The 12,165-nt window shown below is 41.9% G+C and overlaps 1 protein-coding gene across 2 annotated transcripts in view; it reads left to right on the top strand.

The window, feature by feature from the left end:
* Positions 1-12,165, top strand: part of rims1b (regulating synaptic membrane exocytosis 1b) — a 61,975-nt gene that overhangs the window by 23,214 nt on the left and 26,596 nt on the right. For both annotated transcript variants that reach the window (XM_078265061.1, XM_078265054.1), the window contains exons 16-23: positions 118-195; positions 1,772-1,891; positions 2,719-2,801; positions 4,409-4,493; positions 7,754-7,867; positions 9,113-9,219; positions 11,124-11,227; positions 11,390-11,550. In XM_078265061.1, coding sequence (XP_078121187.1) covers positions 118-195; positions 1,772-1,891; positions 2,719-2,801; positions 4,409-4,493; positions 7,754-7,867; positions 9,113-9,219; positions 11,124-11,227; positions 11,390-11,550 — 852 coding nt within the window. The remainder of the gene's footprint in view (positions 1-117; positions 196-1,771; positions 1,892-2,718; positions 2,802-4,408; positions 4,494-7,753; positions 7,868-9,112; positions 9,220-11,123; positions 11,228-11,389; positions 11,551-12,165) is intronic.

The raw sequence follows: 12,165 nt of genomic DNA, 5'->3' as shown, positions 1-12,165 counted from the left end.
GATTAATTTTCTTTTATTTATTTTTTAATTGCATTTGATGTGTTCACTCACAGCAGTTGTATACTTTATTTTTCTTGTCTTGCTTTTACGATGCATGATCTCCAATCGTACAACCAGGGGCATAGGTAGATACAGCAACACACTACCCCCCAAAATGCCCCTGTTAGTAAACGGTATCCATAAAGACATTTACAGGTAAGCGTTTAGCATGAAAGGCAGTGTTGCATACCCCTTTTCTGTGCCTGTGTCCAGCTTTCCCAGACTCATTTGTGGGCTTGGTGGGTCATGTAGTTGCAGCAGCGTTCTCTCAAAGCAATACATGTCCATATGTCTCCCAGACCACTGTGCTGCTTGTGCTTGCTTTGGTCAGAGTGTGTGCCACGTAGCTTTTGTCTTAACTAACTAAAAGGTCTGTGTTGCTTTTCCCCTCTGTATTATGCAATCCTTTAAAGGACCCTGTTGGTGCTCTCACATGTTGTAGGCCTTTACCTACATACATATACTTCACTTCTACCCGTTTTTCCAAAGCATTTTAGAAGTTTTAAGACTGATTTCCTATGTTCTATGTAGCAGTTGAGAACAGGAAGTCATCTGTGCAGTCATGGGAGCTCTGCCATCTGGATTGTGATAGTGGAGTGTCAATAAAATGTTGCGTTCACAAGCTATGTTGTCAGATAATCAAACCTGCGAGCTAAACAATAAAGACATAACAATGAGTATATTTATTTTCTTTTGCATTGTTAGCTGAATCTCAAGCCTGAGATGTCCATATGTTAGGGAGTAAAGTTTAGAAGATCTCGGCCTCTTCTGCACCAAGCGAGTGCCCTTAATGCATTATGTCAATGCAATACTAAGTTGCTGGTGTACCTTGTAGTAATGGCTGCCTGGAAATTAGTCGAAAACATCTGGAATGGTTTGGAAATGGTCAGCATAATGTAAAGAATACGTGAGTTGCAGTTAATAGCTAAAACATGCAAAAGCACCAGTATTGTCCTTTAATGTATTTATCAGATGTTGATCCTAGAATATTAGTGCATATTAATATTTAGCATACTTTTTCTCTACCTCTGAACTGGCATTAAAAACACATAATCATCAGTCATATTTACTGTAATGCCTCATTCTCGGCCATGTAGCTACTGGACAGACGTCATTTCCTCCATTTCTCTCTGTTGTGCTCTAATCCTTTTCATGCCACTCTTAGACATTTTATAGATCTACTGTAGCTTGGTTTTTCCTCGCCACGTGCCGCTGCGACGGCTTTATAACTGTAGATTGTGTTATATAATCAGCATTACATGTAATCTCCCCATATATGTGTGTGGGGTCAATCCACAGAGAGGGCAAGAGGAACTATCTCTACACTCTTATGTAATGATTTCCTCCCTCTGAAATCACAGACAGGAAGCTGCAGTTTATCTCAAGTCTTCCTTAAGTCAGTTGCTGTGTGTGGCGTGTTTCCATTTCTATTCTATGCCTATCTAATCTTAGGTTTTTTTGAGAATACTCTGTTATTTCTGAGCTACAACGTTAACTGGCAACCACATTTTTTGTTGCATTATTTTGTGACAATGTGAATGTTGCTTCTCTGTCTCTCCTAATCATTTGCAAGAAGCCTGCGCCGTTTCGTGCTTGTGTTTTCTTCCCCCTTCACTTACTTTGCTCTGCTTCTTTCAGTCAGCTGCATGTGTCATTTTTTTCTTTTTCTTTGCCTTTCCCTTTTGCACGCCGGCCTTTCCCCACCTTTCGTGGGCGGGGCTCTGGCGTACAGCTCCACCCTCCCCGCATGCCTAAAGAGCAAGCCGTACCACCGGCGGGAAGGGGGCAGCACCATGCCTCGTAGCATCCTTACACACCGTGTGCTCAGGTTCACTGATGAGGTCACGGTTAGGTAAGACCATACACGCTTCACGCACCATCTCCTCCCTCGTCCTCCCTCCCCCCTAGAACCTTTTCTTTCTCCCTTTTTTTTCCGGGGCGACAACACATAGCAGAGGCTTAAGCATGTCCTGGCAGAGCATTAAACAAACACTAAACTCCTAAGCCCTCGCTGCCATCCGTTTAAAGGCATTTGGGCCTGAAAAAATGATGTGCAATGTCATGTGATGACACGGAGCCGACCATCTGTTGGAAGTAAGCGTTGTCACGGCATGACGCGACAAACATACAGCTTGCGAGCGTATGCAAGCGCAGAGTAAACTCGAACACTGGCTTGCTTCTCTGCTCTTCACTCATTCACCCCCTCCTCGCACACTTACACGCAGCCCCACCCTCTCCCACTTAGACCTGGTTCCCATGGCAACTCACCAACCTTCCATCTGAGTGGTCTCGCAGTGTATGGCCACGAGGAATGACTGGCTATGATAAATGTAGTTACAGCATCAGAGCCATTACATGTTACTGCACTGTCTGATGGCCTTCCTTATTCTCTCTGTGTCTCTCCCTCTTTCCCTCCATCTCCTCTCTGCCTCTTTTTTTCTCAATTTGACTTCACTCTGTCCTCCCCTTGTCTCACTTCTCTCTCTGTGTTTTCTTTTGTCCACCTCCTATTTGTTCCCCAACACTATTCACCATCTCTTCTTCCTGACACCTCTGCTTCCATCCTCTGTCCTTGTTCATCTTCTGTCTCCATCTCTGTTTCTCTCCCCTCTCTCTCTCTCTCTCTCTCTCTCTCTCTCTCTCTCTCTCTCTCTCTGCTGCCATGTTGTGGCGGTGCAGCGACCTGCAGCCGTCGTTGGACAGAGCGAGGAGTGCCAGCACCACCTGTCTGAGACCAGACACCAACTTTCACTCCCCTGACAGAGACAGGTATTAAAAGAAAATGAAAATGAACACACGTTAATCCATACATTGTTTTTAATGAGGGGTCGTGAGTCAAGTGAATTTAGTTTGCACACGGTTCTGATATTTTAGTTTAAAGATGAATACAGAAACAATGATCGTAGACTCTGCTGAACGCTCTGCTTTCACATCTGGACTGCACGATTGAGGAGTCCTCCAACATTTTAGGGTTTAGGATACTGCACGTCTTCACGCCAGTTCATGTCATGTGTCCCTCTCATCCATGAATGAATTTGCCATTGCACACTTTTTTTAAATATGAAAACCTGCTGTTTGAATTTGGATTTCTTTTTTAAATATCTATCATTTCAGTAGTGTTCTGCACAGAATACTTAGCAGAGGCAGTCTGAACAATGGCGGACCTGGTTATAGAGTTAACAAATATGTGTAAAGTTAGATAAGGAGATTGATACCACTCCTAAATTTGTATATCAGGCTGCAGCCAACAGCCAGTTAGCTTAGCTTCACACAAAGACTGGCATCAGAGGGAAACAGCTAGCCTGTCCAAAGGTAACCAAAAACATAAATGATCGTATTTACACTTCGGTTTTTGTTAAACAAATTAAATATGACATGGCAATTTGTGATTCTGACCTACAGACAGACACTAGGCCTTCCCCCTTTAAAAAGTATGCTAAGCTAAGCTTACCGTTTCCTGGCTATTGATGATCTCATCAGACTCAGCGAGAAAGCAGTTAAGTATATCTTCCAAACGTGTCAAACTATTCCTTAAAATAAATAGTTAAACAGCATTATCTAAGTTCCAGTATGTTTACAGCTTTTGTACAGTAAGTGCTTGGAATGCTCAGATTTCTAACGGGACTTGAAATGCTCGAGAGAAGAAAAAAAAAGTCAAGCTGTCTCTTTTGACTGATGTTGTGCCATAAAATTTAAAGAGAATTCACAGTTTCAAAGCCTTGACTGTCCCTTTTAACTCACTAACATCCTCTCCCACTGTTCCCTACCTTTGGGATGCTCCTCCTCCCACCCTTTCGCCCCTCTAGGTGCTCCAACTCTTTGCCCCGCAAGATTCCCCCAAGCCCCAGGATCTTAGTAGAACATGTGGGCCCTGAGGAAGACAGGTACACCAGGCCTGCCCCCTCCTGCTGTCCCCAACTCTTAAAACACTAGGCTACAGCTCTGCTTGCCTGCTTGTGCCTCCGAAGCCTATCCTGTAGCCTAAAGCTCATTCTGTAGATGATAGCGTTGCACAGATCCTCTGCCTTTTCCCCTTTTCCTGTAAATATTTGTGGTCTCTAAAGCTGTGTAATCCCTGCACCTGCCCTTTCTGCTGAGCGCCAGTTCTGAATTCCCCCACCTCTCTGTCTTGAAAGTGCTTTCTTTTCTGTTGCTGGGGGGGGAAAAAAAGAATATGCAATTCTCAGCTATACTGCTTTTACAAACCACAAAAAAACAAACCATAAAGTCTCAGCTTGAGCCTTTTACATTATATCCAACACATCAGTCAATATTCAGTTTTGCCATTCTGTGGGTCATCACTCTCCATACCGTGTCTCTTTTTCTTCCCCCCCCCCCCCTCTCTCTCTCTCGCTCTGTCTCTGTGGCTGCTGTTTGCCAAAAAACAGGCAGTGTAGCAATTCATCAGGTCCAAACTGTCAAAGGGGCAGCAAAAAAAGCCTGGAGGGGGACAGGTGAGATCATTCACTCACTCACTCACTCATTCGCTCACCCACTCACTCACTCACTCACTCACTCACTCACCTCATCTCTTCTCATTACTGCCACTTTTTCTCTGGTCTCTGGGGAGGGATGATATCTACAATACAATATTTGTGCTTTGATTTTTTTATTCTAAAATAGACCTTTCCCCGATGTTGGACATTTTCTGGTTTCTAGGTGCTTGGATGTTGTGGTTTACATGGTAGAAATCAAGCTACATTCACTTAAAAAAACTCTGGTTAGCTTAGCTTAGCATTATGACTAGAAACAGCTAACCTGACTCTGTCCAAAGGTTAAAACAATATACATGTTTGTACCAGCACCCCTAAAGCTAACTAATTAACACAATATGGTGTTGATTTGTGGTTTTATAAGGGTTATCTTCTGGACTCATTTTTGACCTTTTGACCTTACTGGACACTTACCAGTTTGCATATAAGCGGAATCGTAGCACTGAACATGCGGTTGTAACATTAAAACTAGGGCTGTCAAAATAACGCGTTCATTCAAAAAAATAACGCAGATTAATCCATTCCATATTGACGTTTGACCGGGAGCCGTTCTAGCCACCATTGGACTGTAAAATGAAGGAGGGAGACGAGAATGTGCTGCCTGGATCATTGATTGGAACATTTACTTGTAAAAATCTTCTTCCTGCCAACCCTGGCTACCGAAATCTGGTGCCACTGATATGTCTGCGCTTCTCTCTGATGCTCTGAAACAGACGTTACAGGTAACACAAACCCCGCTGCATGTGACGCTAGTTAACATTATACTCAACAGCAGCTAACGTTAGCCTACCGCTAGCTAGTAGCTGGATTAAACACGGTTAAAATGCTGACAGCATCTTTACAACGCTAAGCGGTGTAAAGTTTGACTGTTTTACTGTAGAGGATTCAACACCGGGATGTAACAATCTGCAGCTGCCGTTGGAGAAACAACACAGACGGTGCGTTCAATGAAACTGGTAAACTACAGCCTCGTGGTGCATCTGAAGTTATTGTAAATGTCCTTTTCCCATCTGGTGGTTGTTTTTGTCGTTCAACAGCAATTTACTAGTGAAATAAGTTATTGTTATACATTATTATTAAATCATTTAATTTTGACCATATGGCATAAACAAGCCGTTCTTTAATGTCACCGACTGTTGTTTAGTACCCTTTTTTTTTCTTTTTTTCTTTTTACTTTCTTAAAAAGTATCGGTTCAGGCACCGTACCGTTAATTATGTATGCGATTAATTTCGATTAATTAATCACAGAGTATGTAATTAATTAGATTACATTTTTTAATCGATTGACAGCCCTAATTAAAACACCTGATATCAAACCATTTAGACAAGCCTTAAACATTCAAATGCATTCAACACAAGATGATCCTAGTATTCATCAGTATTGTACGGACAGATTAGTGCAGGGCTTCACTAATTATTAATCCATAGAAGACACAAGAACATTTTTATTTTTGTTAAACTTATCCTCCACCTGGTGCATGTCCATTTTCAGCGTGCTTTCGCCCGCTTCCCATTCATTTCTATGGGAGCAGCCGTGCAATGCATTGTGGTAGCGTTGCGAGGACTTTGGAGAATCGGAGCGTCGGGTCTCCCTCTCCTCATTTGCATAAAGTTGTATCCAGCCAACTTTATAGAAATGAGGAGCGGCCGGCTCGGCTGGCGAAAATCTTTTAAACTGACCTTTGTCGATCTGAAACGAAGACAGATTCAGCAACTGCATGGCCTAGTTCTCGCTTAAAATGTTTTCAGAAACACGTTTCGCTGGAGTATTATCGTAAAATACGAGATCGTACTAGCGTGCAATGCTGGGAAGTGGGGGGATCCCATCCGTGAAAACAACGCATATATGGACACCCACCTTTACTGTTACATAATACACAAATGCACTTTCCTCTTGTATATATTTTAGGCATTTATGGGGATGCTGCTTTATCTTGGAGTGCACATATAGATTATATCCGTAGCAAGTGCAACAGCATTTACTTTCTTAGGAGACTGAGGACATTTAGAGCAAACAAACGTGTTTAACTGTTTCACGTTTTTTTTAAGTTCAATAAATGCAACACTTTTCCAAAAGTCGATGAGTAATCGTGTTAAATAATAGTGATTTCAATATTGACCAAAATAACTGTGATTATGATTTTTTCCATAACTGTGCAGCCATACAATTGATTGCACCGCAGCCACTTATTCATACTGTCTGATGTAAGAGACGTTTGTATTGTGTTACTGTTTGGTTAAATGTAATTTAAATGTGGTTAAATGGCCTAATCAAATTTAACTAAAGAAAAGAAATCCATAAAATAATGACTATATTTTGCTCAGCTTGGCCACTGCACTGAAGATATAGACCCTGTACTGTATGTTGCTGCAGAGTGCACCGGCTGTATGAAATGGATGATTGTACACTGATGGTGTACGCTGTTTGCACACTCTTTTCATTACGGCCCTCTGCACAGTCGAAATAGCATTACAATCCAACATGGGTTTTAGATGTGTTATAGAGGGAGGATTGTTCTTACACTGCACTTGATCATGTACAAGACTTACTACATTCTGGCATGACTTTAGTGACATTATGACCAAGCTCACTGGATTTACCTTCCCACTAGATCCACAAATATGCTTGTTAGGGAACTTGAAAACCAATAATGCACATTTAAGAAACCTACAAAAGAAGTTTTTTACAGTAGCCCTCTGCATTGCCAGGAGGTGCATAGCCATCCCATGGAAGTCAGATTTCCATCTCCCCATTGCTAGATGGCTTTATGAAATGAAAACATGTATTCCACTTGAAAGGCTCACGTATGCTCTTAGAAATGAATATAACATCTTACTCGAGATTTGGCAGACCTGTTTGGCCTATGGGTACTTTGCTGACTCATATAGCAGACCAAACCTGAATCAATATGCCACTGGTCAGCAGGACAAGCTATAGTGTCTCTTCACATTGCCTCTCTTTTCTTTCTTTCTTTGTTTTATTTATTTATTTTATTACCTACTCCTTTTGAGTAGGGTCTACCTCAGTTTGTAAGTGGGTGGGTCAGGGAAGGGATTCTTTCAACTGAAACTTTGAAGAAAAAAAAATATTCTAAAAAAGAAATAGCATTATTCACAGAGCCCCAAAATGAGTAACATATGTTGCATTATTATCATTTGATTTCATTTTGCTGTATTTATAAGGATTTATATTTTCATTTCTTTTTATTTGCTGATGGCAGTCGTATCCAGCCCACCTCTATCCTGAGGGGCAGTAGGGGGAGAGGGGGCCCGCTGAGGCCCTTTGGCCAGACAGCCTTGGCTGGGTCCTGCCTAAACTCGCCACGGCTAGACAGGTGCATGCTACTGCCAGCACTACGCCTCCACTCCCCTCTGTGCTGGTTTCCTCTATGTCACACTGAGTGTGGTAAAACAGTATGCACAAATACCACATATACTGCAAATGTCATATTTCAAGAAGCCAAAATAATGTTAAAGTTAATTCCAAAAATGTACTTTTAACAACAACAGTGCCATGTTAGCTACGGAAGCCCTGAAAGGCAAGGTAAATAGCCTATACGTGCAATAAAACCTTTGTCAGTAACAAGCCAATACTTTGGCTACACTTGTTCAACAGGCATAAACATGTAGAACACCGATATTTCAGTCTGCACTAATCCACTGCTCTGCTGCTGCTGCTGTGTTACACAGCACAAAAAGCTAATTGCTACAAACATGCATGCAACGACTTTTGTCTGATATGTGTTCAAACTGTTTGTCTTAGTAAGCAAATTCTTGTAAACTAAGCTATTTTTTAAGGTGAACCAGCCTCTTTTTTTCTCTCTTCCAGCGGTCCACGTGGCTAATTCTTATTCACGTAAATGTCACGTGAGTAAATATATTAATTAGTCATGTGGACCGTTGGTAAAGAAAAAAAAAGAGGCTGGTTCGTCTCAGCAGTTGAGTTTACAACACGCAGTCTCCTCACAATATGATTTCATATTTAAACAGTGTAAATAGGCGATGTCTATTTACGCTGTTTAACCCACGTCGGCGCCTTTGTGTTTTACAGTAGACATTTGTTGTTAACTAAGGAGGTAAAACCTTGTGTTTATGCTGCATTTGGCATTTAAACTTTCAATTCCCTTTGTATCATCGAGGTACGAGATAAAATCCATGGCCAAAACAATGGCCGAAGTTTTATTTTATTTTCTTTCACCTTGCCTTACAGGGCTTCCGTAGTTACCCGAGGTGGCCATATATATCTTATGTACTAAATTCAAGGTACAATCAGGTACAAAACTGTGGATAGTAAAGTTTATTGCGTAAATGTACCATCTCAACATTGTGATACAGTAACAGGGATATATACAGAGATACTGTGCATACTGTCTGTAAACACACTCAGTGCCACTTCCTTTACTTCTCCTGCTCCTTTACTGCTGATTCTGACCCATTCCTCTCCTAACATCACCTTTGACCCTTAATACTGGCCATCACTTTATTGTCCCTGTGATTCAGTGTCGGGCTTCACTTCACTACAGTGATGAATGCGGTTCTAATAATGTGTTTTCGATGTGCTTTATGTTCCCGTCTGTCAGAGCACACCCTCATGGCAGCCCCTCCTCTCCAACGGGGACTCCCTCATCAGGTCGCAGGGGCAGGCAGCTGCCTCAGCTCCCCGCAAAAAGCAGCAGTATAGAGCAAGGTATGTTGTCTGCGAGGATGGACGTTTGTTTGCAGAATCATCATGGGTGGTGGGTCATGTAAGCACATAGTCTATATCGACGACCTTTCATTTCCGGGATTGTTCAGGTGCCAAAGAAATTCTGCTGGATGTCCCTAATTTTCGGCCGGATGTCCGTCACCTTCCTCTTTCTTTGTGTTGTAATTTTAAACTCCAGTGGATTTATGAGGACTATGGTTAACTGCTCAGACCTTCCTCCGCAGTGCTGTGGAGGAAGGTCTGGCAAAGCGACACTAGTTTGCACATTATAATGCCAAATTACGTTTAGTTCTTCTGGTAGAGACACAAACACACATCTCAGAAATAGGTACAGCGTGCAAAGACTTAAAAAAGTTAGTTTAACCATTAATGCTAACTGCTGCTCATGAGGCTGTGAGCTCAAGGTAACATTAGGAACGGTGGAAGAGGCAAATCTGTATCCACAGAAATATCATTTGATAGTTCTTTACTCATGCAACAGTAATACATTGGGCCTCACAACCAAAACCCCAAACTCTTCACAGTTGTCCTAAGTCAAACAGTATTTAAAAAGAATATGCATTGCTTGTTTTAGCTGACGTATAGCTGCCAGATGGGTGGGGTTTAATGTAGAGAATGTTAATGTACAGTCAATAACAGGTGTAGTTGCCATTTTCTGACAGCTTATCATCCCAAACACAACTCAGAAGCTAATTATATTTGTTCCCAGGTTGATTGTAAGCGTTTGTGCCTGACTCTCCTACTGTAGCGTTCATCATGAGGGCACTTATGTGCCATCAGTGCACATCATGCTCCATCTAGTGTCAGAAACCAGATCCTGCATCTACAAGATACTCCCTGTAGTCTCTCTTATTGGGAACAAACTGCTGTATTTTTTTATTATTTTTTAATTTTTTTTATTGGTGATATTGAACAAGACAGAACAAACATCAAACAATCACAAGGGAAACAAAACATAGGGGTCATAGTGATATAACAAACAATGAAGAATTATAGAATTATTGGGATTGGGAGGGGAAGACGGTGAAAGATGTAGAAGAGAAGAAAATAAATAAAATAACAATACATAGGTTCAATTGGTTAAATAAAGAGAAGAAAATAAGGCATAGTACTTGCTAATTATAGTTTTAGTCAATGTAAATGACTACCGTAATGTGGATACTAAACTTAAAAAAATTATATTTCAATATGAATAATAACAATAATAATAATTCAATCAGGAGAGACTCCGTTGCAGATATGCAAACATTTATTAATAAGATATAACCAAGTAAGTACAAACATAATTATTTGGAGATTAGACTCCATTGTAAAAGGGGTATCTATACAAATCTAATGTTTAGGAAAACCAAACACATCCCCCAATGGAATCTAGACACTGGTGGTGGTGAGAAAAATCCGAAGACGTAAAAACGAGCCGTCAGCTGGGAGAAGACCGAGAACACCGTCGAAAATGCCAGGGAGGTAGAAGGGGAGGAGGCGGGTCACACTCTCGTCTGAACATACAACTGACAGAAGCAGGAGTGAGAACAGATTTAAAACATGGTAGTATGCTGTGATTGGTTAGAACATAAGTGCCCGATTCTAATTGGTATACAGAACCGTAACACCCACTGCCCAGCTGATCAGTTAAAGAGAAGAGAGACAACGTAATAGAAGTCTCCCTGACAGAATTTGCGCTGAGCTACATTAGTAGTGCTAAAAAAAAAAAGGGGGGGACGGGGGGACTAGAGAGGGCCCCCGCAAACGCCCATAACCCCACGCAGCACGACCAGGTGCCCCAGACGGGGACTTGTGGGGCCGGAATGCAGAATAAATCTCTTTGTGATTTATTTATTTGTTTGTTAATTATTTTCCCCATTTGAAAATGTTTTCCTTTGTCTCAGCCCTTGCTGTAGAGGAGCGAGCCCGGCAGCTGCAGATGAAAGTACATTCCTACCGGCCTTCAGCCTCCCACGACCCAGAGACAGACCTCAAGACCAAACGGGAGGTCAGCATCTAAACCTTTTCCAGTCCTGATTCGGATCCCCTCCTTCTCCTCCTCCTCCTCCTGCACTTGATAAATGATATACTGTATGTCTATTTTTCATCATAATTTTGAGCTCAATCCTCATTTCTCTCCCACCCCCTGCCCCTTCGTCTCTGCCCCTAGATGTACGCAGAGCAGAGGCGAAGCAGCGACAACATGTCGGCCAGATCGTCGGACAGCGATATGAGCGACGTGTCGGCCCTCTCCCGTGCCAGCAGTGCCTCTCGCCTCAGTAGCACCAGCTACATGTCCATCCAATCAGAACGCCCCGGAGGACGACTCAGGTCAGTTGTCATTCGCTATTGGTCAGGTGATCAGTTTAGATGTTAAAGCTTCTGTGGATTTCAGTCAGTCCATCCCTTTTTTTTTTTTACAGTCATCCATCCACATACAGTCAGTTCACCCCTTTTGAAATGTTTGGGTGATTGGTTGTTATATCTTATATCAGAGCCGGCCCTAACCACTTTGGTGCCCTAGACAAGATTTCAGCTGTTTTGGTTTTTGGTGTTTTTGGTGGTTTTGGTGTTTTTTTTGGGACAGTTTTTGTCCTTTTTTTTCCCCCCACGTTTTTGCCATTTTTTTTCCAAACTTTTACAATGCTTTTTTTTCAGCATTTCTTATGTTTTTTTTCTTTGGCTACGTTCAGACTGCAGGCAAAAAGTGGCCCAAATCTCTTTTTTGGGGGTCAAGACCAGGTCAGACTTCTTCAGAAGTAGTGTGAACACTCAAGTCTTGCACAGATCGGATTTTTTTCAAATCAGATTTAGATCATTTCCATATGTGATCCTGAATTTTTTTTTACAATGTGTAAACAATAACAGTGTGAATAACCAAGGAGGATTTGATGCGACTTTTTACGTCAATCTACATCGACATTTGTCACAATTATGCACCGGCAG

This window comes from Sander vitreus, chromosome 2 (genome assembly GCF_031162955.1).
Source record: "Sander vitreus isolate 19-12246 chromosome 2, sanVit1, whole genome shotgun sequence".
Classification (NCBI taxonomy): Eukaryota; Metazoa; Chordata; class Actinopteri; order Perciformes; family Percidae; genus Sander; species Sander vitreus.
The sequence above is the reverse complement of the archived record's forward strand: the minus strand, read 5'-3'. Positions and strand labels throughout refer to the sequence as shown.